The 23,606-nt window shown below is 44.3% G+C and overlaps 1 protein-coding gene across 5 annotated transcripts in view; it reads left to right on the forward strand.

Moving 5' to 3' along the window:
- Positions 1–23,606, forward strand: part of LOC106581359 (phosphatidylinositol 4,5-bisphosphate 3-kinase catalytic subunit beta isoform) — a 96,117-nt gene that overhangs the window by 52,952 nt on the left and 19,559 nt on the right. For all 5 annotated transcript variants that reach the window (XM_045703940.1, XM_014163366.2, XM_014163367.2 and 2 more), the window contains 4 exons: positions 12,094–12,280; positions 15,071–15,299; positions 16,809–17,047; positions 21,190–21,372. In XM_045703940.1, coding sequence (XP_045559896.1) covers positions 12,128–12,280; positions 15,071–15,299; positions 16,809–17,047; positions 21,190–21,372 — 804 coding nt within the window. In that variant the 5' untranslated portion in view covers positions 12,094–12,127. The remainder of the gene's footprint in view (positions 1–12,093; positions 12,281–15,070; positions 15,300–16,808; positions 17,048–21,189; positions 21,373–23,606) is intronic.

A 23,606-nucleotide genomic window follows, 5' to 3' on the forward strand; every position in this document is an offset into this window, starting at 1 on the left:
ACAAGTTTTAATGACTCCAACCTAAGTGTATGTAAACTTCCGACTTGAACTGTATACTGAACAAAAAAATAAACACGTTTGTCTCATGTTTCATTTGCTGTAATAAAAGATCCCAGAAGTGTCCCATACACACACACACACAGCTTATTTCTCTCCAATTTTGTGCACTCATTTGTTTACATCCATGTTAGTGAGCATTTCTCATTTTCCTAGTTTATATGGCATATCAAGAAGCTAATTAAACAGCATGATCATTACACAGGTGCACCTTGTGCTGGGGACAATAAAAGGCCACACTAAAATGTGCGGTTTTGACACAACACAATGCCACAGATGTCTCAAATTTTGAGGGAGTGTGCAGTTGGCATGCTGACTGTGGGAATGTCCACCAGAGCTGTTGCCAGAGAATTAAATGTTAATTTCTCTACCATAAGTTGCCTCCAATGTCATTTTAGATAGTATGTCCAACCAGCCTCACAACTGCAGACCACGTGTAACCACACCAGCCCAGGACCTCCACATCAGGCTTCTTCACCTGCAGGATCGTCTGAGACCAGCCACCCGGACAGCTGATGAAACTGAGGAATATTTCTCTCTGTGATAAAACCCCTTTGTGTGGAAAACTAGTTTGGCCTGGCCTGGCTAACCCATGGCTGCATCCCTGCCCAGTCATGTGAAATTCATAGATTAATGTTAATGAATGTTTCAATTTCCTTAAATGAACTGTAACTCAGTAGAATCATTTGAAATTGTTGCGACAGTAGGGGCCAGAGAAATAAATGTTAATCACTCACCACGTTAGGTTATCATCAGATGCTCCCCAAAAATTATCTGGAAAAACAAATCAATTCTAGCTATCTACTGTAGCTAGCTATTTTTTTATACATTTTATTTTTTTCTTCCTTCTCTCTCTTGTTAGACTGGCGTTTACAAGGTATACAATTTCGGTTTGTGTGGTTGTTGGTTTTTCTTTCTGTAACTTTGTAGCAAGTATGGTCTGCATGTGAAGGTGCATATCGCGTCATGGTTGCAAGGTGTCCCGATATCTTTTCCAACTGTCCAGTTATTTTTTATTTCACCTTATTTAACCAGGTAGGCTAGTTGAGAACAAGTTCTCATTTACGACTGCGACCTGGCCAAGATCAAGCAAAGCAGTGCGACACAAACAACACAGAGTTACACATGGAATAAACAAGCGTACAGTCAATAACACAATAGAAAGTCTATATAAGTCTATATACAGTTTGTGCAAATGGTGTGAGGAGGTAGGCAATAAATAGGCCATAGTAGCTAAATTGTAATTATTATCTGGTTTTAATGTCCATTTTAGAATTCCCTTCTAGCCAATCAGAAACATGTGTTTATATACAGTACCAGTCAAGTTTGGACACCTACTCATTCCATGTTTTTTTCTTTATTTTTACTATTTTCTACATTGTACAGTAATAGTGAAGACATCAAAACTATGAAATAACATATATGGAATCATTTAGTAACCAAACACGTGTTAAACAAATCAAAATATATTTTATATTTGAGATTCTTCAAAGTAGCCACCCTTTGCCTTGATGACAGCTTTGCGCACACTTGGCATTCTCTCAACCAGCTTCACCTGGAATGTTTTTCCAACCGTCTTGAAGGAGTTCCCACACATGCTCAGCACTTGTTGGATGCTTTTCCTTCATTCTGCGATCTAACTAGTGGTTAAGGCATTGGATTGTAACTGAAAGGTTGCAAGATCGAATCCCCGAGCTGACGAGGTAAAAATCTGTCGTTCTGCCCCTGAACAAGGCAGTTAACCCACTGTTCCTAGGCCGTCATTGAAAATATGAATTTGTTCTTATTAACTGACTTTCCTTTAAATAAAGGTAAAATAAACATCTCAATTGGGTGAAGGTCGGGTGATTGTGGAGGCCAGGTCATCTGATTCAGCACTCCATCACTTTCAAATAGCCCTTACACAGCCTGGAGGTGTGTTTTGGGTCATTTTTTTTCCTGTTGAAAAACAAATGATGGTCCCACTAAGCGCAAACCAGAATGGAAGGCGTATTGCTGCAGAATGTTGTGTTAGCCATGCTGGTTATGTGTGCCTTGAATTCTAAATAAATCAGTGTCACCAGCAAAGCACCATCACACCTCCTCCATGCTTCACGGTGGGAACCACATGGGCTGCAATTTCTGAGGTGCAGTTAACTCTGCTGCAGAGGATACATTCATCAGAGGTAACTCTGGGTCTTCATTTCCTGTGGCAGTCCTCATGAGACCTAGTTTCAGCTTAGAGCTTGATGGTTTTTGCGACTGCACTTGAAGAAACTTTCAAAGTTCTTGAAATTTTCCGTGTTGACTGACCTTCATGTCTTAAAGTAATGATGGACTGTTGTTTCTTTTTGCTTATTTGAGCTGTTGGTCTTTTGAGCTGGACTTGGTCTTTTACCAAATAGGGCTATCTTCTGTATTTCTCCCCCCCACACACACACACACACACACACACACCTTGTCACAACACAACTGATAGAACCGGAAAGAAATTCCACAAATTATCTTTTAACAAGGCACAGCTGTTAATTGAAATGTTGAAATGCATTCCATGTGACTACATTATGAATGCCAAGCGTGCGCAAAGCTGTCATGAAGGCAAGGCTGGCTACTTTGAAGATTCTCAAATATAAAATATATTTTGATTCGTTTAACACTTTTTTGGTTGCGTCATGATTGAATGTGTCATTTCATAGTTTTGATGTCTTCACTTTTATTATACAATGTACACATAAAGAGAAACCCTTAAAGGAGTAGGTGTCCAAACTTTTGACTGGTACTGTATATCAATTTATTTTAGATTTTGGGGGGGGTCTTTTTAGCCATGGTCAAATATTTTTAGTGTAAACTTAAACGGATAAAACCAGATATAAAGTATGTAGAAAAGATAGAGCTATATATTTTTAAATAGGATCATTGAAATCTAACAATTACCAAAATAAACATTTACAGTTAGGGGGAATCTAAAATTCCCAAAATGTCATGGCATGGGGCTCCCATTTGATTTCGTCATTTTTGAGTCACTCAGCATAAGAACACAGCAGAAACCATGTCAAAATGTGTAGAATGAAATTATATTTAAAACTGAATTTTTCTTCTCTCAGTCCCATAACATGTCCACATTGTGGACCACTGGGTTTTGAGATACCAAACGAAATCATAGTCAAACATGGTACAGGCATCATCTATAATGCATTACATCATCGATACACATGTATGCATAAACACAAAGTGCAGTGGATAAAAGGACAATTAGGCACTTTCTTTGTAAGGTGGTAGGCTTATGTACAACAGTATGAATATTTCTTTGTGTTTACACTGTCATTTGAGTAAGAATTTGTTAATTAGCACAACATTAGCTTTTCTCATTATAGATCCTATGATTTGTAATGTAGGTTTAGCTTGTTTTTTAACACCAATGGCCTTTTTGTAACGCATGCGTTGATAATACAAGGTGACTTCCAGCAGCCCCTGTGTCATCCTGCCAGGGTTCAATACGCACTGTGTTTCTGTGTTATACTCTACACTATGCCACACTTTGCCAGTAGCCATGTTAAAAGACCCTTTTAATCCGAGGGATTAGAATTATGGCACAGACACAGAAGTGAGGCATCCAGGGTGGGGCATCCAGTTGAACCCATCTAACACTGCTGCCACAGAGAGATAAATATTAACATCATACATGTCTTGCCATCTCTCAATCTTCTTATTTGCTGTTTCCTCTCCTCATTCTCTCCCTCCCTCTGTTTCTTTCCCCATCTCTTTACCATTACTCACTCGCTCTCTCTCTCTCCATTATGTTTGGCAGGAGTGAGTTCTCTGCCTCCACCCAAATGTTCTCCCAGAGGCCTCACGTTCAAGTCAAGTGCAGCCACGCTGCACACTGAGTGGATTCCATAGAAAACAACATGATTAAGAACCGTGTGTGAGAGAGAAAATAGTGTACAGTATCTGAATATGGTGTATCACTACTGTATCTGTTTTTTCTTGCCGTCGGTGGACAGGGGTGTGTGTGTGTGTGTGTGTTCAAATGCCCAGGGGGGAAGGGAGGGGGAAGGGAGGGGGGGGGGGGGTGTAACAGACTTGTGTCTCAGAGAGGATATGACACACTGGAACGCTCCACCACTAAACTCCCTGCCTAGTGACGCTGCATCACACAACAGTCAGTGTCAGAACAGTTTGGGAGATGAGTGGTTGAGGCATGCTCAGTATCCAGGCGTGTACAGTGCTTAGTAATGTGTTGAGCCTAACCCTCATTAACACAGTGGTATGAGCATGTGGCATCTGACTTTGGGCTGTGCTGCTCCTTCCAAACATTTATCCTTTCCCCTTCCCTCTACTCCCTTACCCCTTCCAAACATACATGCATACAATAAAACCTGCATCTCCATCCCCAACCTCAATAGTACTATTTATACACACACAGCCACCCTGCAGCCATCGCTGCCATTATATTATCTTGAGGATTAAGCAGTGGTGCACTCCGAGTGGGCTGTGCTGAGCATGAAATAAATCTGTTGACATTTCCTCCTCTTTCCTCCCTCCCCCCTCTCTCCACCCACAGGGTGATAAGTGACATCATAATGGATGCTCTGTGATGTCGCAATACACCTTTATGACATCACTATGGATGATTTAGGTTTTCACAAAAGTTGGGTTTTATGTTACAATGATTTGTGTAACTCTTGGCCGGGCCTCCTGAGTGGCGCAGTAGTCTAAGGCACTACATCGCAATGCTAGCTGTGCCACTAGAGATCCTGGTTCAAGTCCAGGCTCTGCCGCTACCGGGAGACCAATGGGGCGGTGCACAATTGGCCCAGCATCGTCCGGGTTAGGAGAGGGTCTGTCCGGCTGGGATGCCCTTGTCCCATCGCGCTCTAGCGACTCCTGTGGCGGGCTGGCGCAATGCACGCTGATACGGTCGCCAGGTGTACGGTGTTTCTTCCGACACATTGGTGCGGCTGGCTTCCGGGTTAAGCAGGCAGTGTGGCTTGGCTGGGTTGCGTTTCAGAGGACACATGGCTCTCGACCTTCGCCTCTTCCGAGTCCGTACGGGAGTTGCAGCGATGAGACAAGATTGTAACTACCAATTGGATACCATGAAATTAGGGAGAAAAAGGGGTAAAAGTTAAAAATATAAATAAAACTCTTGGCCACATCAGTACCCACTGATACAGGGTAGAGAGAGCGAGGGAGAGAGAGGAGAGGGACAGACCAGAGAGATAGAAGGTAGAGGAGGGGGGGGGTTGTAGTTTGAGCGCTAATCCAATATCCTGGGCCACTTTTCCCACCAAATGGACAAATACAAGATATGACACTGATGTTTACCACCGAGACAGGAACAGGTGGAAAACCACAGTATGTGTGTTGAATAAATACAATCAAAACCTTGCACACACAATATGTTGTCTCCACCATATACACTATATAGCCTCATTACCCTGTCCTCTATAGTAGGCCTACTATGTCCAGTTTATTGTTGTTGGACTGTACAGACCAGACCACAACTATGATTTTGCTACAGTAGACCTAACTACAGTAAAGGGTATTTATCCTCTTCAGTTTTTTCTATCATATCCTGTCTCAAGCCCACAACCACTCTCAAAATCCACAAGTAGGAGTGTCTAGTGATTTCTGGATTTCTGTCATGTTTGAGCAGCAGTGAGGGTGTGACTGTTTCTCACACACACACTCTTCATAACCCTCATACACACACCTCACACACACTCCTAACTCGCCTGTTATGTCAGGCCTCACACTGAGACAGAACCTCAGGGTAACTGTGAACCACTAGTTCTACATCAAAATGTGTTCTGTTCACCTAGAAGTGCTACCACTCTGTACCACAACATTTCCACAACTCACACCCTACTGACTAATCTCACTCACACACACACTCTACCACCCCTACTGACCACACACACACTCTATTTCCCCCCACTCACAAGGGGAGTTAACATGTTCAGAGAGGGAAGGGGTATGACATGACACCATGTGGGCTGATGTGGATGAATATGACTGGATGTGGTCAGTACAGTCCCTAAGCCCCCATTCCTCCCTGAACAACAGCCACTCAGATAGAGAGCTAGTGGAAAAGCTGACTCGGGATGCCCTAGTATAGATTGTGTGTGTGAGAGAGCGAGAATGTGACCTCATTCACACCGGTACTGTATTTATAGTGGAGTGGGGGTGGGGGGTCTTCCTCTTTTGTGAAGTCATTGTAGTAATTTTAGAAGTGTCACAGGGTCCTTAATCACTGACCATGACCTCATATCTCCCCCCTCCTCACACACACTGCCCCATTGTAGACTAGAGTACGAGAGAGAGACCGCAACAGTTTACAAAGAACATAAGGACATACTTGTTAATAATCCTAATCATAATATATTTGTCAGTCTTTAGGGGAGACCTTTTCAATAGAACAATGGGGTGGTACCATGACAACAGTTCTTTCTTTCCAAACTGACATGGTGGAATAATTTCATTAAGTGTGACAGTGGAATATGTGTGTCATTAATATTGACTAGGCTGTCATAGTTCTACAGTGACTCCTCTGCTATCACAGACACCCTATACATTCTCCTATACCCTTTACACTGTCATGATGAAATCACACCTTATTAACGCACTAGCCCAGGGGAAATCTTCTCATCAGCTATATATGGTTGACTCGACCTTATGCGCAAATCCTACATTGAATGCCATTGAATATACAGTTGATGTCCGAAGTTTGGAGTCATTAAAACTCGTTTTTCAACCACTCCACAATTTTCTTGTTAACAAACTATAGTTTTGGCAAGTCGGTTAGGACATCTACTTTGGGCATGTGACACAAGTCATTTTTCCAACAATTGTTTACAGACAGATTATTTCACTTATTCACTGTATCACAATTCCAGCGGGTCAGAAGTTTACATACACCAAGTTGACTGTGCCTTTAAACAGCTTGGAAAATTCCAGAAAATGATGTCATGGCTTTAGAAGCTTATGATAGGCTAATTGACATAATGTGAGTCATTTGGAGGTGTACCTGTGGATGTATTTCAAGACCTACCTTCAAACTCAGTGCCTCTTTGCTTGACACCATGGGAAAAAATCAAAAGAAATCAGCCAAGACCTTAGGAAAAAAAATTGTAGACCTCCACAAGTCTGGTTCATCCTTGGGAGCAATTTCCAAATGCCTGAAGGTACCACGTTCATCTGTACAAACAATAGTGCGCAAGTATATACACCATGGGACCACGCAGCCGTCATACCGCTCAGGAAGGAGACGTGTTCTGTCTCCTAGAGATGAACGTACCTTGATGCGAAAAGTGCAAATCAATCCCAGAACAACAGCAAAGGACCTTGTGAAGATGCTGGAGGAATCAGGTACAAAAGTATCTATATCCACAGTAAAACGAGTCCTATATCGACATAACCTGAAAGGCCACTCAGCAAGGAAGAAGCCACTGCTCCAAAACCGCCATAAAAAAGCCAGACTACGGTTTGCAACTGCACATGGGGACAAAGATTGTACTTTTTGGAGAAATGTCCTCTGGTCTGATGAAACAAATATAGAACTGTTTGGCCATAATGACCATCGTTATGTTTGGAGGAAAAAGGGGGAGGCTTGCAAGCCGAAGAACACCATCCCAACCGTGAAGCACAGGGGTGGCAACATCATGCTGTAGGGGTGCTTTGCTGCAGGAGGGACTGGTGCACTTCACAAAGAGATGGCATCATGAGAAGGAAAATTATGTGGATATATTGAAGCAACTTCTCAAAACATCAGTCAGGAAGTTATAGCTTGGTCGCAAACGGGTCTTCCAAATGAACAATGACCCCAAGCATACTTCCAAAGTTGTGGCAAAATGGCATAAGGACAACAAAGTCATGGTATTGGAGTGGCCATCACAAAGCCCTGACCTCAATCCTGTAGAAATTTGTGGGCAGAACTGAAAAAGTGTGTGTGAGCAAGGAGGCCTACAAAGCTGACTCAGTTACACCAGCTCTGTCAGGAGGAATGGGACAAAATTCACCCAACTTATTGTGGGAAGCTTGTGGAAGGCTACCTGAAACATTTGACCCAAGATCAACAATTTAAAGGCAATGCTACCAAATACTAATTGAGTGTATGTAAACTTCTGACCCACTGGGAATGTGATGAAATAAATAAAAGCTGAAATAAATCCTTCTCTCTACTATTATTCTGACATTTCACATTCTTAAAATAAAGTGGTGATCCTAACTGACCTAAAACAGAATTTTTACTAGGATTAAATGTCAGGAATTGTGAAAAACTGAATTTAAATGTATTTGACTAAGGTGTATGTAAACTTCCAAAATGTTTTCTTTACAATAACAACAAATATCTCCACCCTATATATGGCAAAATGTTTAGAATTGCAAAAAACTTGCTTTAAAACTGCAATATTTTCTCTACGGCCTATGGCGAAGTTGACTTTAAAACTTTTTTCTTTCTCTCCACTGTGAAGAGGGGGCCACTAAAAGGTTTTGCCCTTGACTATTTGTCATGCCAAATAGTGTGATCTTATTAGCTAAACAAAACTTGTTTCAACAGCGAAATCAGCTTTGTTTACATAGCAGGGATGAAAATAATGTTATTTTTGCTGTAATGATCTCCAAAATGCAACGCATTAGGTCATCATACCGTTGATATAGCAACGGATGCTAATGGTTTATCAAATCCCATTGTGACTCGGGGGGGGGGGGGGGTTCAGTGTGTCTCCTCATGTTAGTTGTGACTGCTTCAGACAGACATGCTGTGGTGTCACCTTTCCTTTCATGACTGTAACTGGGCTCCTCTGTGACATCACCCTCTGGCTCCCTGCATTGTTTGTCAGGCATTCAACTGCACATTTGACAAGGTGCTTAGAACTGGGCGATATGGACAAAAATCCATCTGGCTGATAAATTGCTTGAATTGATGCAATAATGATGAATAGAATGATACATTTCTAACATTGTGCACAACTGTTTATTTTTTTTAAATGATCCTTTACAGTGCATTCGGAAAGTATTCAGACCCCTGGACTTTTTCCACATTTTATTACGTTACGCCTTATTCCAAAAGGATTTAAAGTGTTTTTTTCCCCCTCATCAATCTACACACAATACCCCATAATGACATAGCAAAAACAGGTTTTTAGAAATGTTTGCACATTTATAAATAATTAAGACTGAAATATGACATTTACAAAAGTATTCAGACCCTTTACTCAGTACTTTGTTGACGCACCTTTGGCAGTGATTACAGCCTCATCTTCTTTTGGTATGACGCTACAAGCTTGGCACACCTTTATTTGGGGAGCTTCTCCCATTCTTCTCTGCAGATCCTCTCAAGCTCTGTCAAGTTGGATGGGGAGCGTCACTGCACAGCTATTTTCAGGTCTCTCCAGAGATGTTCAATTCGGTTCAAGTCCGGGCTCTGGCTGGGCCACTCAAGGACATTCAGAGACTTGTCCCGAAGCCACTCCTGCGTGTCTTTGCTGTGTGCTTAGGGTCGTTGTCCTGTTGGAAGGTGAACCTTCGCCCCCAGGCTGAGGTCCTTAGCGCTCTGGAGCAGGTTTTTATCAAGGATGATAAAGCGAAAATGATGGACACCGACCATAATGATCAGTTATCATCTCAGGCATTTTGCTGATGTCGTTCATTATGATAAGTAGCCTATACTAGAGAAATGTCAATAGAATGCGTTTGCTAATTGGACAATTGATGGCTACAACCAAGTAGTTTACAGTGTGTTCAGAAAGTATTCAGACCCCTGGACCTTTTCCAAATGTTGTTAAGTTATGCCTTATTCTAAAATGGATTAATTAGTTTTTCATCAATCTACACACAATACCCTATAATGACAATGCAAAAACAGTTTTTTAGAAATGTTTGCACATTTATAAATAATTACAACTGATATATAGTCCTGTTGGAAGGTGAACCTTCGCCCCAATCTGAGGTCCTTAGCGCTCTGGAGCAAGTTTTTTATCAAGGATCTCTGTACTTTGCTCTGTTCATCTTTCCCTTGATCCTGACTAGTCTCCCAGTCCCTGCTGTTGAAAAGCATCCCCAAAGCATGATGCTGCCACCAACTTGCTTGACCGTAGGGATGGTGCCAGGTTTCCTCCAGACGTGACGCTTGGCATTCAGGCCAGAGAATCTTGTTTCTCATGGTATGAGAGTCTTTAGGTGCCTTTTGGCAAACTCCAAGCGTGCTGTCATATGCCTTTTACTGAAGAGTGCCTTCCGTCTGGCCACTCTACCATAAAGGCCAAATTGGTGGAGTGCTACAGAGATGGTTGTCCTTCTGGAAGGTTCTCCCATCTCCACAGAGAAACTCTGGAGCTCTGTCAGAGGGACCATCGGGTTCTTGGTCCCCTCCCTGACCAAGGCCCTTCTCCACCGATTGCTCAGTTCGGCCGGGCGGCCAGCTCTAATTAGAGTCTTGGTGGTTCCAAACTTCTTCCATTTAAGAATGATGGAGGTCTCTGTGTTCTTAAGGACCTTCAATGCTTCAGAAATGTTTTGGTACCCTTCCCCAGATCTGTGCCTCGACACAATCCTGTCTTAGAGCTCTATTGACAATTTCTTCAACCTCATGGCTTGGTTTTGCGAAAATGTCTAAAAACCTGTTTTCGCTTTGTTATTGTGTCGATTGAAGAGGATTTTTTTTATTTATTTAATCCATAAGGCTAACAAAATGTGGAAAAAGTCAAGTTGTCTGAATACTTTCCGGATGCACTGTAAACTACTACTAGTTTGATGGTTGTAGCCATCAATTGTCGCATTAGCAAACTTATTTCATTGACATTTCTCTAGTATAGGCTACTTACTGTAATGAACGACATCTGCAAAATGCCTGAGATAAGTGATCAATATGGTTGGTGTCAATAATTTTCGCTTTATCATCCTAGCACTAGTGCTTAGTTCCACCACTCACCAATGTGTCAGAGTGTGTGTGTTCAGTGTGTTTACTTACCCGCGTCTTGGTGGCTCAGTAATTGTATAGTCCCTTTAAGAGAGAATGTTCTAGTTCGGAGTGTTGAATGGCAGTCAGAGCAGTTGTATCTGCATAGCTGATCATGTTAAGTGGCCAAGATAGTGGCTCCAAATGGGCCATGATACTGTACTTGCTGCAGAGCCAAAATGGACCCAAGCACTTAACACCATTAGAGACAATGGGGCTGCTGCTGGATTTAATGGCCTGGTGTTATTGAGCCAAAATGGAGATTGAACTGTGGCCTGCTGGAGCACTTAAACACACGCTCTTCAGGAATAGGTCATTACAGAAAGGCAACTGTGAGTGTGGATGGTCTATTGTGGTGAAACACTGAGCCAGAATGGAAACTGGGAAGCATGTGGTTCTTTACCATAGCTGCTCAAGCACTTACTCTAGTGTGTGTGTGTGTGTGTGTGTGTGTGTGTGTGTGTGTGTGTGTGTGTGTGTGTGTGTGTGTGTGTGTGTGTGTGTGTGTGTGTGTGTGTGTGTGTGTGTGTGTGTGTGTGTGTGTGTGTACTTGAACCACCTCCTAAACCCGTAACACATTTTTTGAAGGGAATTTTGAAAACCTGTCAACTCTAGTCCCACACTAACTACGGTCATTGCACACTCACTGGATGATTTGAAAAATGTCAGCTAAATTTACCTCAACTCCGTTTACTTGATAATTGCCTTGGCAACAGCCTCACGGCCAAGCGAGGGGGGAACCAGAGCAGGTTGTAAGGGGAAGGGTTGGTGACCTTTTTGTTCCTGTGTTTGCTTAGTGGGCATTCCTCTGAGGGCTGGCGCTCACCCAACCATGGCCAGTCCGTGTTATACAGAGCTCCCCCTGGGGGTAAAGAGGGAGTATTACATTCTCCTCAGCCTGACATCACCCAACTTTCAGTCATCAGTAAAGAGTATCAGACTGTGTCTGCATTTCAATAGGATAGTAGGAATTGGAAGAACTCTGTGAGGTGTGGTTCAGCCATTCAAAGTCACAGTTCTATACTCTCCATGTGGTTGTGGTTCTTCAGCAGTTCATGGTTACTCTCCCTAACGGTCCTCTTTCCTCCTCCCAGGTCCTTATGGTTGAGCTGGGTGTTGGTCCCTGCGATGCCTCCCGCCATGACAGACGACCTGGACTTGTGGGCGGCCCACTCCCAGCTGTCTGGAGAGGACATGGTCACTGTGGACTTCCTGTTACCCACCGGCATCTACATCCAGATGGACGTCCCCAGAGAGGCCACCATACAACACATCAAACTGGTAGGAGAGAGGGGGACTGTGTGTGTGTGTGTGTGTGTGTGTGTGTGTGTGTGTGTGTGTGTGTGTGTGTGTGTGTGTGTGTGTGAAGTTTAATTATATGATATTTTGCTGGGTATTCTGTCATTAACAGGCTTGCCTATAGCCTAATGTTAAACATTTCAGACAGCAGTCAAAACAGTGCAGTTGCAATCTTAGAACAGCATTGGAAAGTATAGCCTAGAGGCCTGTAATAGGCCTACTGTGCATCTCAATGTTTTTATTTATTGTTCTTATTGTTATCATGAGGATTCAGTACGATTATAATGATATGGATTTCTATCCACATTGCCTGTCCAGCACTACAACACCTTCAACCTTTTCAGGCTGTTTTATCTCTTCAATTAGAATTAACCCACAAGGAACACATTAGTTTACAATTTATTAGTTTAACATTACACAGATTGGTTAGGATTGTTTTGATGAATGACTCTGGGTGCTGCCTGGCTGAAGTTCTGGTTCTGAGCCATTGTAAAAGGCCATCATAACAACTAGAACAAGCTGTAGGCTGCTGTAGACTGCCGTCTCCTCTCCAGTCCAGACAGACGCTGTCTAATGGGTGTTATGACACAGCTGGTGGCTGTTTGTTTGTCTCTGAGCTGCACTCTAACTGCATGCAAATATCCTATGACATCATGCGCGACCTTGCTAGTGGGTAGAGGTGGGGTGAGATGCAGGCCAAAGGTCAGGAATGTAACAATACACTGTAGTCTTTACCATCATGGAAGGTGTCATACTTCAGTCACTATGAATGTTTTAAGGATTTGTAGTTTTGACCTGTTAAAGTGTAAATGTCTTGGAGGATGGTCTTTTCTGGATTTGACCCTGTGGTGAGATCCCTCTCCCTGCTGGTGTTTTCCTCATGTAATGTTTTCCTCCATTCTGACACACACACACACACACACACACACACACATAGAGACACAGCATATTTTCCTCAGACAGGCTTTGTTGAACAACAGTGTGTAATGTGTGTTTCTCTGATTCACCCCTGGCTCCAGTGTTCCCAATGAGGAGTAACCTAACACTCCAATTCACAGAAGTGCTTGTTCGTCTCTCTGCTTTTCATATGTCTACAAACAGAACCAACAGACTCAATGACTTGTGATCTGTTTTACAGTTGTGCAAGCCGTTGTGCAGACAGTTATGCAGTCTTATCAGTTATGTCCTGGTAGGTAGGCTAGCCGTTAAGCTACAGTCTGGCTACCTGTTGGTGGATTAGGTTCAGGGAGGGCTAGTGAGGGCTTGTTCAGTGGAAATCTATTCCCTGGAGCCAGTGAAGAGGAGATATGGAGGAAAGCTCAGAGAAATGAGAAAGTATCTTTGTGTGACGGCAGAATGAGGGAGAATGTGAGGGAGCAAGGGAGAATGTGAGGGAGCAAGGGAGGAAGAGAGGAAGAGAGGGAGAGAGGAAGAGAAAGAGGCTCAGGTAGACCAGCAGCAGATTGATTTATTTCCCCAAGTAAAAATTTTTGCGGAGGAGAGTAGTCCCCAGACGGAAGCTTGCCAGCCAGCTAACAGCGTTAACCCTGAGATACTGATTTGTAGACAACACAGTGGCAGGGTGGAGAATAAAGATGTCTCCCCAGCTCAGATGTAACGTGGGCATGACATTTATCAGGGTGCAATGACACACAACTCCTCCATCTCCATTAGAATACCTCGTCTTTCACTCCTATTAAAATGTGGTCTGTTATTCATCCTCGGCAAGCCACTAGCACCTGAACTGTTGTGACGTGGACTCAATAAATGTTGGTTTAGGATTTTTTTTTTTTTTGGTGACCTTGCAAGTCCATCCAACATGCATGAAATAAAACAACTAACTGAATGTAAGAGAAAATATTCAAGTGATACTCTTGAAGGAAATGGTAAAGTGCAATAAAATGTCTCCTAAGTGAGGCTGTTATCCTGTTACTTCAAGGTGCTTGCTTTCATTCTAGATCATTCTAGATCATAACAGTAGTAGTAGTATTGTCTCTGGATGGCTACAAATAGCATGGTGGGGAAATGTGACAGATAATTAGATGCCACACAACAGATAATAACAACACATTTGTTAAGTAAAAGCAATTATTTGTCATGTGAACATAGTACAGCCAAGTAGTAAACTGTAATCCAATCATTGTTTTTTTTACCTTTTATTTAACTAGGCAAGTCAGTTAAGAACACATTCTTATTTACAATGACGGCATCTGATGTAGTAAAAGTTGAATTCCGGGAGTATTTTGCTTTAGCCTCTAAAGGTCTATACTTTGAGGGGACTTGGTCTGATGTTATGGTCAGTAAGGTGGTTATGACACAAGACTGTTTGTCTGAAGGGAAGAGAGGTGACATGACTCCTTGTCTTCTACTCTGTCCCCATGTTTGTCTTCTTAGTGCCCTTCAGCCTCAAACACACACACACACACACCCTGTGACTGTGCCATGGGACATGAGTCATGTCCTGATTGGTCTATTCAGGACCTGTGTCATCATGTTTGTTCCCCTGTCATCATATGACATCATATGGTTGTTGTTCATCCATTGGTTCTTAACATTTCAGTCATGATGAGTCGTAGAACTACTGTTGGCTTTAGAATCTGGATTATTGTGATGTGAGTCATGGCTAATGGTTTAGGTTCCACTTGTTGTTGTAGATCATGTATTGTAGAGGCTGAGCCTGTGTCTGTGTAGCCCCTGATCATACAGGTAGATTGTGTTAACTTGTCTTGCCATAGTCTCTGTTATAACTGTGGTATCCCCCTCTTCTCATAGCTCCTATGGAAGCAGGCCCAGTCATACCCCCTGTTCCCTTCCCTGGGGGAGATGGAGGGCCACATGTTTGAGTGTGTGAACCAGGCAGCGGTGCACGAGGAGCTGGAGGATGAGACCAGGCGCCTCTGTGATGTTAGGCCCTTCTGTCCCATGCTCAAACTGGTCACACGCAACTGTGGCCGCGCGGAACGCTTGCTCGACTCCAAGATCGGTGTGCTCATCGGAAAAGGTGACGCGCACGCACACATGCACACAGTAACAGTAGACCCACTGATCTTTGACCTGTGGTTTGAACAGAGTAGAGATGCTCCTGGACAGTGATCACTCAAACACACACACACACACACACACACACACACACACCACACACCACACACCACACACCACACACCACACACCACACACCACACACCACACACACACACACACACACACACACACACACAGACTCTTCAGACACACCAGCACCATTTCATCTCTTTCTCCAATATATTAATATCCTCTTTGCCTTGGCTGTCAGATCTGAGTCTTGTCTTCAGAAGTCTCATGTCATCATCCCAGTATCAGCTGAAGTCAGGCCCGTAGGATGGGAAACAATCCGCTTAGAATAGACAGGCTCCTGATGTCTGTTATTATCATCTGTCACTCAGTATTATCTGTGATGGTGATAAGGCGCTGTGCCGAGTGGAGGAGGCAAGCCAGACCACCACTGTAATGGTAGGGTGGAAAGGTCAGTCTATTGACACACAAACCGAAATATGCGCACATGCCTACATACACACACTAAGTCTCCCTTACATTTTCTATCTCACCCACATATACACATAGCTATACATGTACACACACACACACACACACACAGGGTCTTGTTAGTCTGAGGGTGTGTGAGGACAGAGATGGTGGGGCTCTATGGAGGTCCTCCAGGCTGCAGGCCAACCAGGCCTGTTCAGAGAGGGAGTCAGTCAGTCTAATGGAAGGAGACTCATCCCATATTGATATGCTCCCTCTTGGCTCCACTTTTGTCAGATGTGATCTGTAAAAGGCTTTTGTCAGTAAGCGGTACTCAAATCATCCCTCAGGCACTGGCTAGCCACACACACACTGAAAGCACACACACACTGAAAAGCATGCACACACAAAGAAGCAGACACGCGCACTCACACAATCTGAGAGCTGAGGGTCATATGAATGTTTAATGGTTGTAAATGTCAACATGTTGTTTTCATCATCCAAAGCGTTCTACTGGCCCAGAATACTGAGCTCTGTTCAACTGATAGATACAGTATAATGAATTTAGGATCTAGATGTTATACCCAGTGACAGTTGTATTTCAATGAAAACAGTAGGTTAGAGTTCAACACTGTTGAGATTGGATTGTCATTTGTAATCCCTCATAAACATGAATTGCTACTTGTTACCACGCTAGGTATCAGACGTCAGTCACAGATGTAGTGCATTAAACATGAATGGTAATGCCTTTTAATGCAGTGCTGTTAGACCCACTCATGCAGAGGTTATACTCTTGTTTTTCACGTGCTTTAGTACTTTTGCGTGTGGCTTCTTATGACTGCTCACAGGTGTTCACAAACGGAACACGATCGGCAAATTCATCTTTAGTGCAAAATGTTGTATAACCTCTTGGGGCCTTATTATGCACCCCTTATCACCTGCGAAGTCGTTATGCAATGCTTATGCAGTTGTCATGGAGTGTTTACGAAGCTTCATGAACCATTCATAGGTCTCCACGAGCTGGACGCTCTGCAGGACCAGGAGGTGAAGGACTTCCGCAGTAAGATGTTCCGTATCAGCGAGGAGAAGATGCAGCGTGTACAGTTGATGACCTGGAGCGAGTGGCTGCAGGCCTGCTTCTCTCCGCAGCTGGAGCCAGGGGGAGGAGCCACACCCGTCACAGACGGTGTCAACGACAAACAGGCCGAGGCCAGCCTCAAAGTCACCATGCACTTCGACCAGTCCCAGGTAACTCAGTATCTATTTCCTACCAGAAATACTTACACGCATAACATAGCAACATATGCCCAGCAATGGGGTGAACGAGGCCATTGTCACTCTCTTTGAGTAGTGTGTAGTATTTACAATACTACACACCCTCAGCTGTCATCAATCAGTACTCACATTTACAATACTACACACCCTCATCTGTCATCAATCAGTAGTCACATCTACAATACTACACACTCTCAGAAGGTGTTCCTAATGTTTGTTATACTCAGTAGGCTACAGACTAGTAAACAAACTCTCACACAAAAATATACTCCCCTCTCTTTCATCTTCTCTGTTGGCTATTCCCTAATAGGACCTGGTTATGTGACAGTTAAGTCTGTTAGTAGGACCTGGTCATGTGACAGTTAAGTCTGTTAGTAGGACCTGGTCATGTGACAGTTAACAGTCTGTTAGTAGGACCTGGTCATGTGACAGTTAAGTCTGTTAGTAGGACCTGGTCATGTGACAGTTAAGTCTGTTAGTAGGACCTGGTCATGTGACAGTTAAGTCTGTTAGTAGGACCTGGTCATGTGACAGTTAAGTCTGTTAGTAGGACCTGGTCATGTGACAGTTAAGTCTGTTAGTAGGACCTGGTCATGTGACAGTTAAGTCTGTTAGTAGGACCTGGTTATGTGACAGTTAAGTCTGTTAGTAGGACCTGGTCATGTGACAGTTAAGTCTGTTAGTAGGACCTGGTTATGTGACAGTTAAGTCTGTTAGTAGGATCTGGTCATGTGACAGTTAAGTCTGTTAGTAGGACCTGGTCATGTGACAGTTAAGTCTGTTAGTAGGACCTGGTCATGTGACAGTTAAGTCTGTTAGTAGGACCTGGTTATGTGACAGTTAAGTCTGTTAGTAGGACCTGGTCATGTGACAGTTAAGTCTGTTAGTAGGACCTGGTCATGTGACCGTTAACAGTCTGTTAGTAGGACCTGGTCATGTGACCGTTAACAGTCTGTTAGTAGGACCTGGTCATGTGACCGTTAACAGTCTGTTAGTAGGACCTGGTCATGTGACAGTTAAGTCTGTTAGTAGGACCTGGTCATGTGACAGTTAACAGTCTGTTAGTAACACCTGGTCATGTGACAGTTAACAGTCTGTTAGTAGGACCTGGTCATGTGACAGTTAAGTCTGTTAGTAGGACCTGGTCATGTGACAGTTAAGTCTGTTAGTAGGACCTGGTCATGTGACAGTTAAGTCTGTTAGTAGGACCTGGTCATGTGACAGTTGACGGTCCCCTAATAGGGCCTGGTCATGTGACAGTTAAGTCTGTTAGTAGGACCTGGTCATGGGACAGTGGACGGCCCCCTAATAGGGCCTGGTCATGGGACAGTGGACGGCCCCCTAATAGGGCCTGGTCATGGGACAGTGGACGGCCCCCTAATAGGACCTGGTCATGGGACTGAGCCAATCTCTGGCAGAGTGACGGCACTAAATGGGTCACCACCACCAACAGTCACAGTTCCATCCTCACTGAGACACCGAAGCGCGTCACACACTCACACACACACGCGCCTGCCCAAAGGGCCTCTCCACTAATTAAAAACATGGAAAAAGAGGACATCTGAGGACGCTGACACTATATCGCTTGCTTGCTCTCTTGCACTCTCTCTCTCCCTCTCTTCCCCCCCTCTCTCTCTATCCCTCTCTCACTCACACACACACTCCTCATTATCAACCTCTCTACACACTACTGTATGTTCTATCTGAAAAAGGTATGTGTAAATTCAGTGGCATGTCAACAGATCAGCTCAGATCAACACACACATGCATCACGCGCTCTGGTCACTAGCTCACTGCACACTACATGGCCCAAACCCTTACTGTCTGTGTTCTTCTGTCCAGGTGGATGGTGGCAGGAAGTCAGTGTGTTTTTTAGGAGTCCAGACACAGTAAGCCATATTAAGCACAGGAAGTGGACCTTTTATTGTCTAGAGTCTTGTTAACTCAATTGGTTGGTTGGCCTGGTTTTCAGTTGCTCTGATACAACGAAGCCTTATTTTACTACCTGTTTACATGATATTGTTTTGGACATTACATTGTAAAACCACAGTCTTTCTCTTGAAGGTACAAGGTGCTATAGTTACCATTTTGTTTGAGGCAATTACCCAAAAGTACACATAGTCTTGGCTGTAATGAAAATGTGAAATCATTTGAAGGAATTTTACTGCTCTATTTGGAACTTGACCACTCTGGCCCATGTCTCCATGGTGATATGCAGCAGGTGGTTGTCATGCCATTGTGAGTGGGTGAAGGCTGTGCCCTCATGACCAGTTTGAGCACCAGGCTGCAAGGCAGGTTGGGTAGGGGGGGGTGTGCGTTTCTCTGTCTGAATGCTCTTTAAGCCTTCGGTGTCTGGCTGGGATTGTGTGTTAAGCCTTGTCTGCGAGGCAGCAGACACACACTGCAGGAGAATCTATATCCCTTATCCCCCTGTCTTTCTGTTATTTTAATACCCCCCCTCCGTCCTCTCTCCTCGCTTACTTTGAGATTTCACTTTGCAATATAAACTCAGCAAAAAAAGAAACGTCCCTTTTCCAGGACCCTGTTTTTCAAAGATAATTCGTAAAAATCCAAATAACTTCACAGATCTTCATTGTAAAGGGTTTAAACACTGTTTCCCATGCTTGTTCAATGAACCATAAACAATTAATGAACATGAACCTGTGGAACGGTCGTTAAGACTAACAGCTTACAGACGGTAGGCAATTAAGGTCACAGTTATGAAAACTTAGGACACTAAAGAGGCCTTTCTACTGACTCTGAAAAACACCAAAAGAAAGATGCCCAGGGTCCCTGCTCATCTGCATGAACGTGCCTTAGGCATGCTGCAAGGAGACATGAGGACTGCAGATGTGGCCAGGGCAATAAATTGCAATGTCCGTACTGTGAGACGCTAAGACAGCACTACAGGGAGACAGGACGGACAGCTGATCGTCCTCGCAGTGGCAGACCACTTGTAACAACACTTGCACAGGATCGGTACATTCGAACATCACACCTGCGGGACAAGTACAGGATGGCAACAACAACTGTCCGAGTTATACCAGGAACGTCCAATCCCTCCATCAGTGTTCAGACTGTCCGCAATAGGCTGAGAGAGGCTGGACTGAGGGCTTGTAGGCCTGTTGTAAGGCAGGTCCTCACCAGACATCACCAGCAACAACGTCGCCTATGGGCACAAACCCACCGCCACTGGACCAGACATGACTGACAAAAAGTGCTCTTCACTGACGAGTCGCGGTTTTGTCTCACCAGTGGGGATGGTCGGATTCGCGTTTATCGTTGTAGGAATGAGCATTACACCGAGGCCTGTACTCTGGAGCGGGATCGATTTGGAGGTGGAGGGTCCGTCATGGTCTGGGGCTGTGTGTCACAGCATCGTCGGACTGAGCTTGTTGTCATTGCAGGCAATCTCAACGCTGTGCGTTACAGGGAAGACATCCTCCTCCATCATGTGGTACCCTTCCTGCAGGCTCATCCTGACATGACCCTCCAGCATGACAATGCCACCAGCCATACTGCTCGTTTTGTGCGTGATTTCCTGCAAGACAGGAATATCAGTGTTCTGCCATGGCCAGCGAAGAGCCCGGATCTCAATCCCATTGAGCACGTCTGGGACCTGTTGGATCGGAGGGTGAGGGCTAGGGCCGTTCCCCCCCCAGAAATGTCTGGGAACTTGCAGGTGCCTTGGTGGAAGAGTGGGGTAACATCTCACAGCAAGAACTGGCAAATCTGGTGCAGTCCATGAGGAGGAGATGCACTGCAGTACTTAATGCAGCTGGTGGCCACACCAGATACTGACTGTTACTTTTGATTTTGACGCCCCCCCGCCCATTTGTTCAGGGACACATTATAAAAATGTTGTTAGTCACATGTTTGTGGAACTTGTTCAGTTAATGTTTCAGTTGTTGAATCTTATGTTCATACAAATGTTTACACATGTTAAGTTTGCTGAAAACAAACGCAGTTAACAGTGAGGACGTTTCTTTTTTTGCTGAGTTTAGAACATTAAGTGCACCACGCCATCTCTTTCTCTCCTCTGTCTCTCTCTGTCTCTCTCTGTCTCTCTCTGTGTGTGTGTTTGTTGTGTTGATGATAATGTTCTCTCCCTCCAGGACACAGCCAGTCTGAAGGTGTGGCCCAGCACCAGTCCCAGTGAGCTGATGGAACAGGCGTTGAGGAAATGGCTGACGACCCACGGCCCCGAGGAGGAGGGACGCCAGGCCGAGCAGTATGTTCTAAGGGTCAGCGATAAGCTGGAGTTCCTCTGTGGAGACCACCCCCTCATACAGTACAAGGTGACCCCTTACTCTTAGGCTAATCCTCAGTGCATACAGTGCAAAGGGACCCTACTATTGCCCAATGACCCCCTCCCCTTTAAACCTAAACCCTCTGTAGAGTGCTTTCTTACCATCAAATTGCTCCCTTTCTCAATCTCTTAAACTCGAGTTTCTGTGCTGTGCTGACCTCAACTCTCCTCTGAAAATGACCTTGTATATCTCAACCATTCCTTAATGATTCATATCATAAATAGTAAACTCTCTTCGACCGTAACGGTTAATGTTCCAGTCTCAGTGTTCCAAGGTCAGAGCGTGTGTAGGGAGTGGTCAGGTTGGGGTTGAGGAATATCTTTAGGTTACGACCGTAACCCTGGTTCTCTGATAGTATGAGTGAGGTATTTTACTTATGGGATACTCCCCCAGCGTATTCGTCAGAAGCATTTATTACACTAAGCCAGCCATAATTGGCTGGATGTTGAGACGTGTGCTTCGGGGAAGGATGTCCCTCCTACCCTATAAAAGGTCCTACGTAGCATCTCTGAGTCATTTAATAATAAGCAACACCTCTTCCTTGCTCATGCAAGGAGGGTGGTCTGGTGAAATACCTCACTCATACTATCAGAGAACTGGGGTTACAGTCGTAACCTAAAGTTCTTTCAAGTATTCATTTCGGTGTTTCACTTATGGGATAATCTGACTCCCGTATTGCCAGACAAGCTTATCCTGATGACCGACTGCCCTGTGCTGTATATCACACACATTGGCTTTGCCCCTCAGAAGATCCTACACGTAAAGCAGTATGCGCCAGGGTCGCTGCAGTGACCTTTAAAACATTGCAAATGTATGAGGCAAAGCCCTACTTGCTGCTGAGCAAATATCTTGGATAGATATACCCAGGACGTAGCCATTCCTCCAGTGGAATGAGCCCATAGGCCAGCAGGAGAATGAAGACCCTTACTTGTGTATGCCAAAGTGATAGCCTCCACTATCCAATGGGAGAGGCGTTGTTTAGTGAGCGCTTTACCTGTGTGATGTTTCGCCCAGAAAACAAACAGCTGATCACATTTTCTAAACCCCTTACATGCTGACCAGACCGGACACGTCGTGTGCGCGAGCGTCGCAAAATACATTTAGAAATCCATGTTATTCAATAATTGCACCCACACTGCTCGCGCGCGCCAACGAGCGTCTGCGATGCCAAGGGCTAAAATAGAACTCCTTTCTTTTTCTGATGCAGATCGCGCTGAATGTCCTGCCTCTCCCATCTCCTCATTGGTTTATAGAAGCATGTACCCACGTGCCATCTCCTCATTGGTTATACCCACGTGGGTGATTGAAAGTCGAACTGTTTTGCCGGTAGTCGTGGTAATACTATGGGAGTTTAGATGCCGATCACCATATAAGTTCAAAGATGAAAAAGCCTGGAAGGAGGAGAGATGACTAGAAACAATTCGGTTGGCCGTTTTATGTGTGGATTAATCATCGGAGTAGAGGAGCTTGTGCATTTTAGGTAAAATAACAACTCAATGTTTATATCGCAGGACAAATTAGCTAGCAACAGCAAGCTAGCTAAATAGGACAAATTAGCTAGCAAGTGCAAGCTAACTAGCTAAATTGCCATACCTGTTGAATGCTTTTTGACCTGTCCCCAAATTAATGTCATTGGTTCAGTGTTTGTTTTGATATTTTAACCTGCGTGTCGTGATCGCGTTTGGTGTAGGGAGACAAAATAAATTTATGCACGATGGCGCACGCGTGAGTTCCGTGTTAGTCTTGTCCATGTAGATGTGCGGAGCGCGTACCGGACACAACATATGCAACCGTTGATGTTCCGGAGAGGGAAACGGTGGGGGATAAAAAGCTTCCAGCTCAAGGGGAAGACGCATCAAAGATGGATTCATAATCTTACGGATAAAGGCGGGGTTAGGCCGCAATGATACCCTATTGTTATCGGATGCAAATCGTGCGCATGACGAGTGCAATGAGAGTGCGTGAATGTCACTCACACTCTTGGCGGAAGCCAATGCTAGTAATAGCCTGGGCTTAAATGAAAGCATCTTCAGTCTCACCTGATCCAGGGGCTCAAAAGGCTGTTGGCAGAGAGCATCCAAGACAATTGATAAATCCCATGACGGGGCAAGCTGTTTGGACACTGGACACAAACGACGTGCACACTTCATAAAACGGGTGACAAGGGGGTGTTGCCCCACTGTCATGCTTCCAAAACCTACATGACAAGCCGAAATGGCTGC

The sequence above is a fragment of the Salmo salar genome, chromosome ssa20 (genome assembly GCF_905237065.1).
Source record: "Salmo salar chromosome ssa20, Ssal_v3.1, whole genome shotgun sequence".
Classification (NCBI taxonomy): domain Eukaryota; kingdom Metazoa; phylum Chordata; class Actinopteri; order Salmoniformes; family Salmonidae; genus Salmo; species Salmo salar.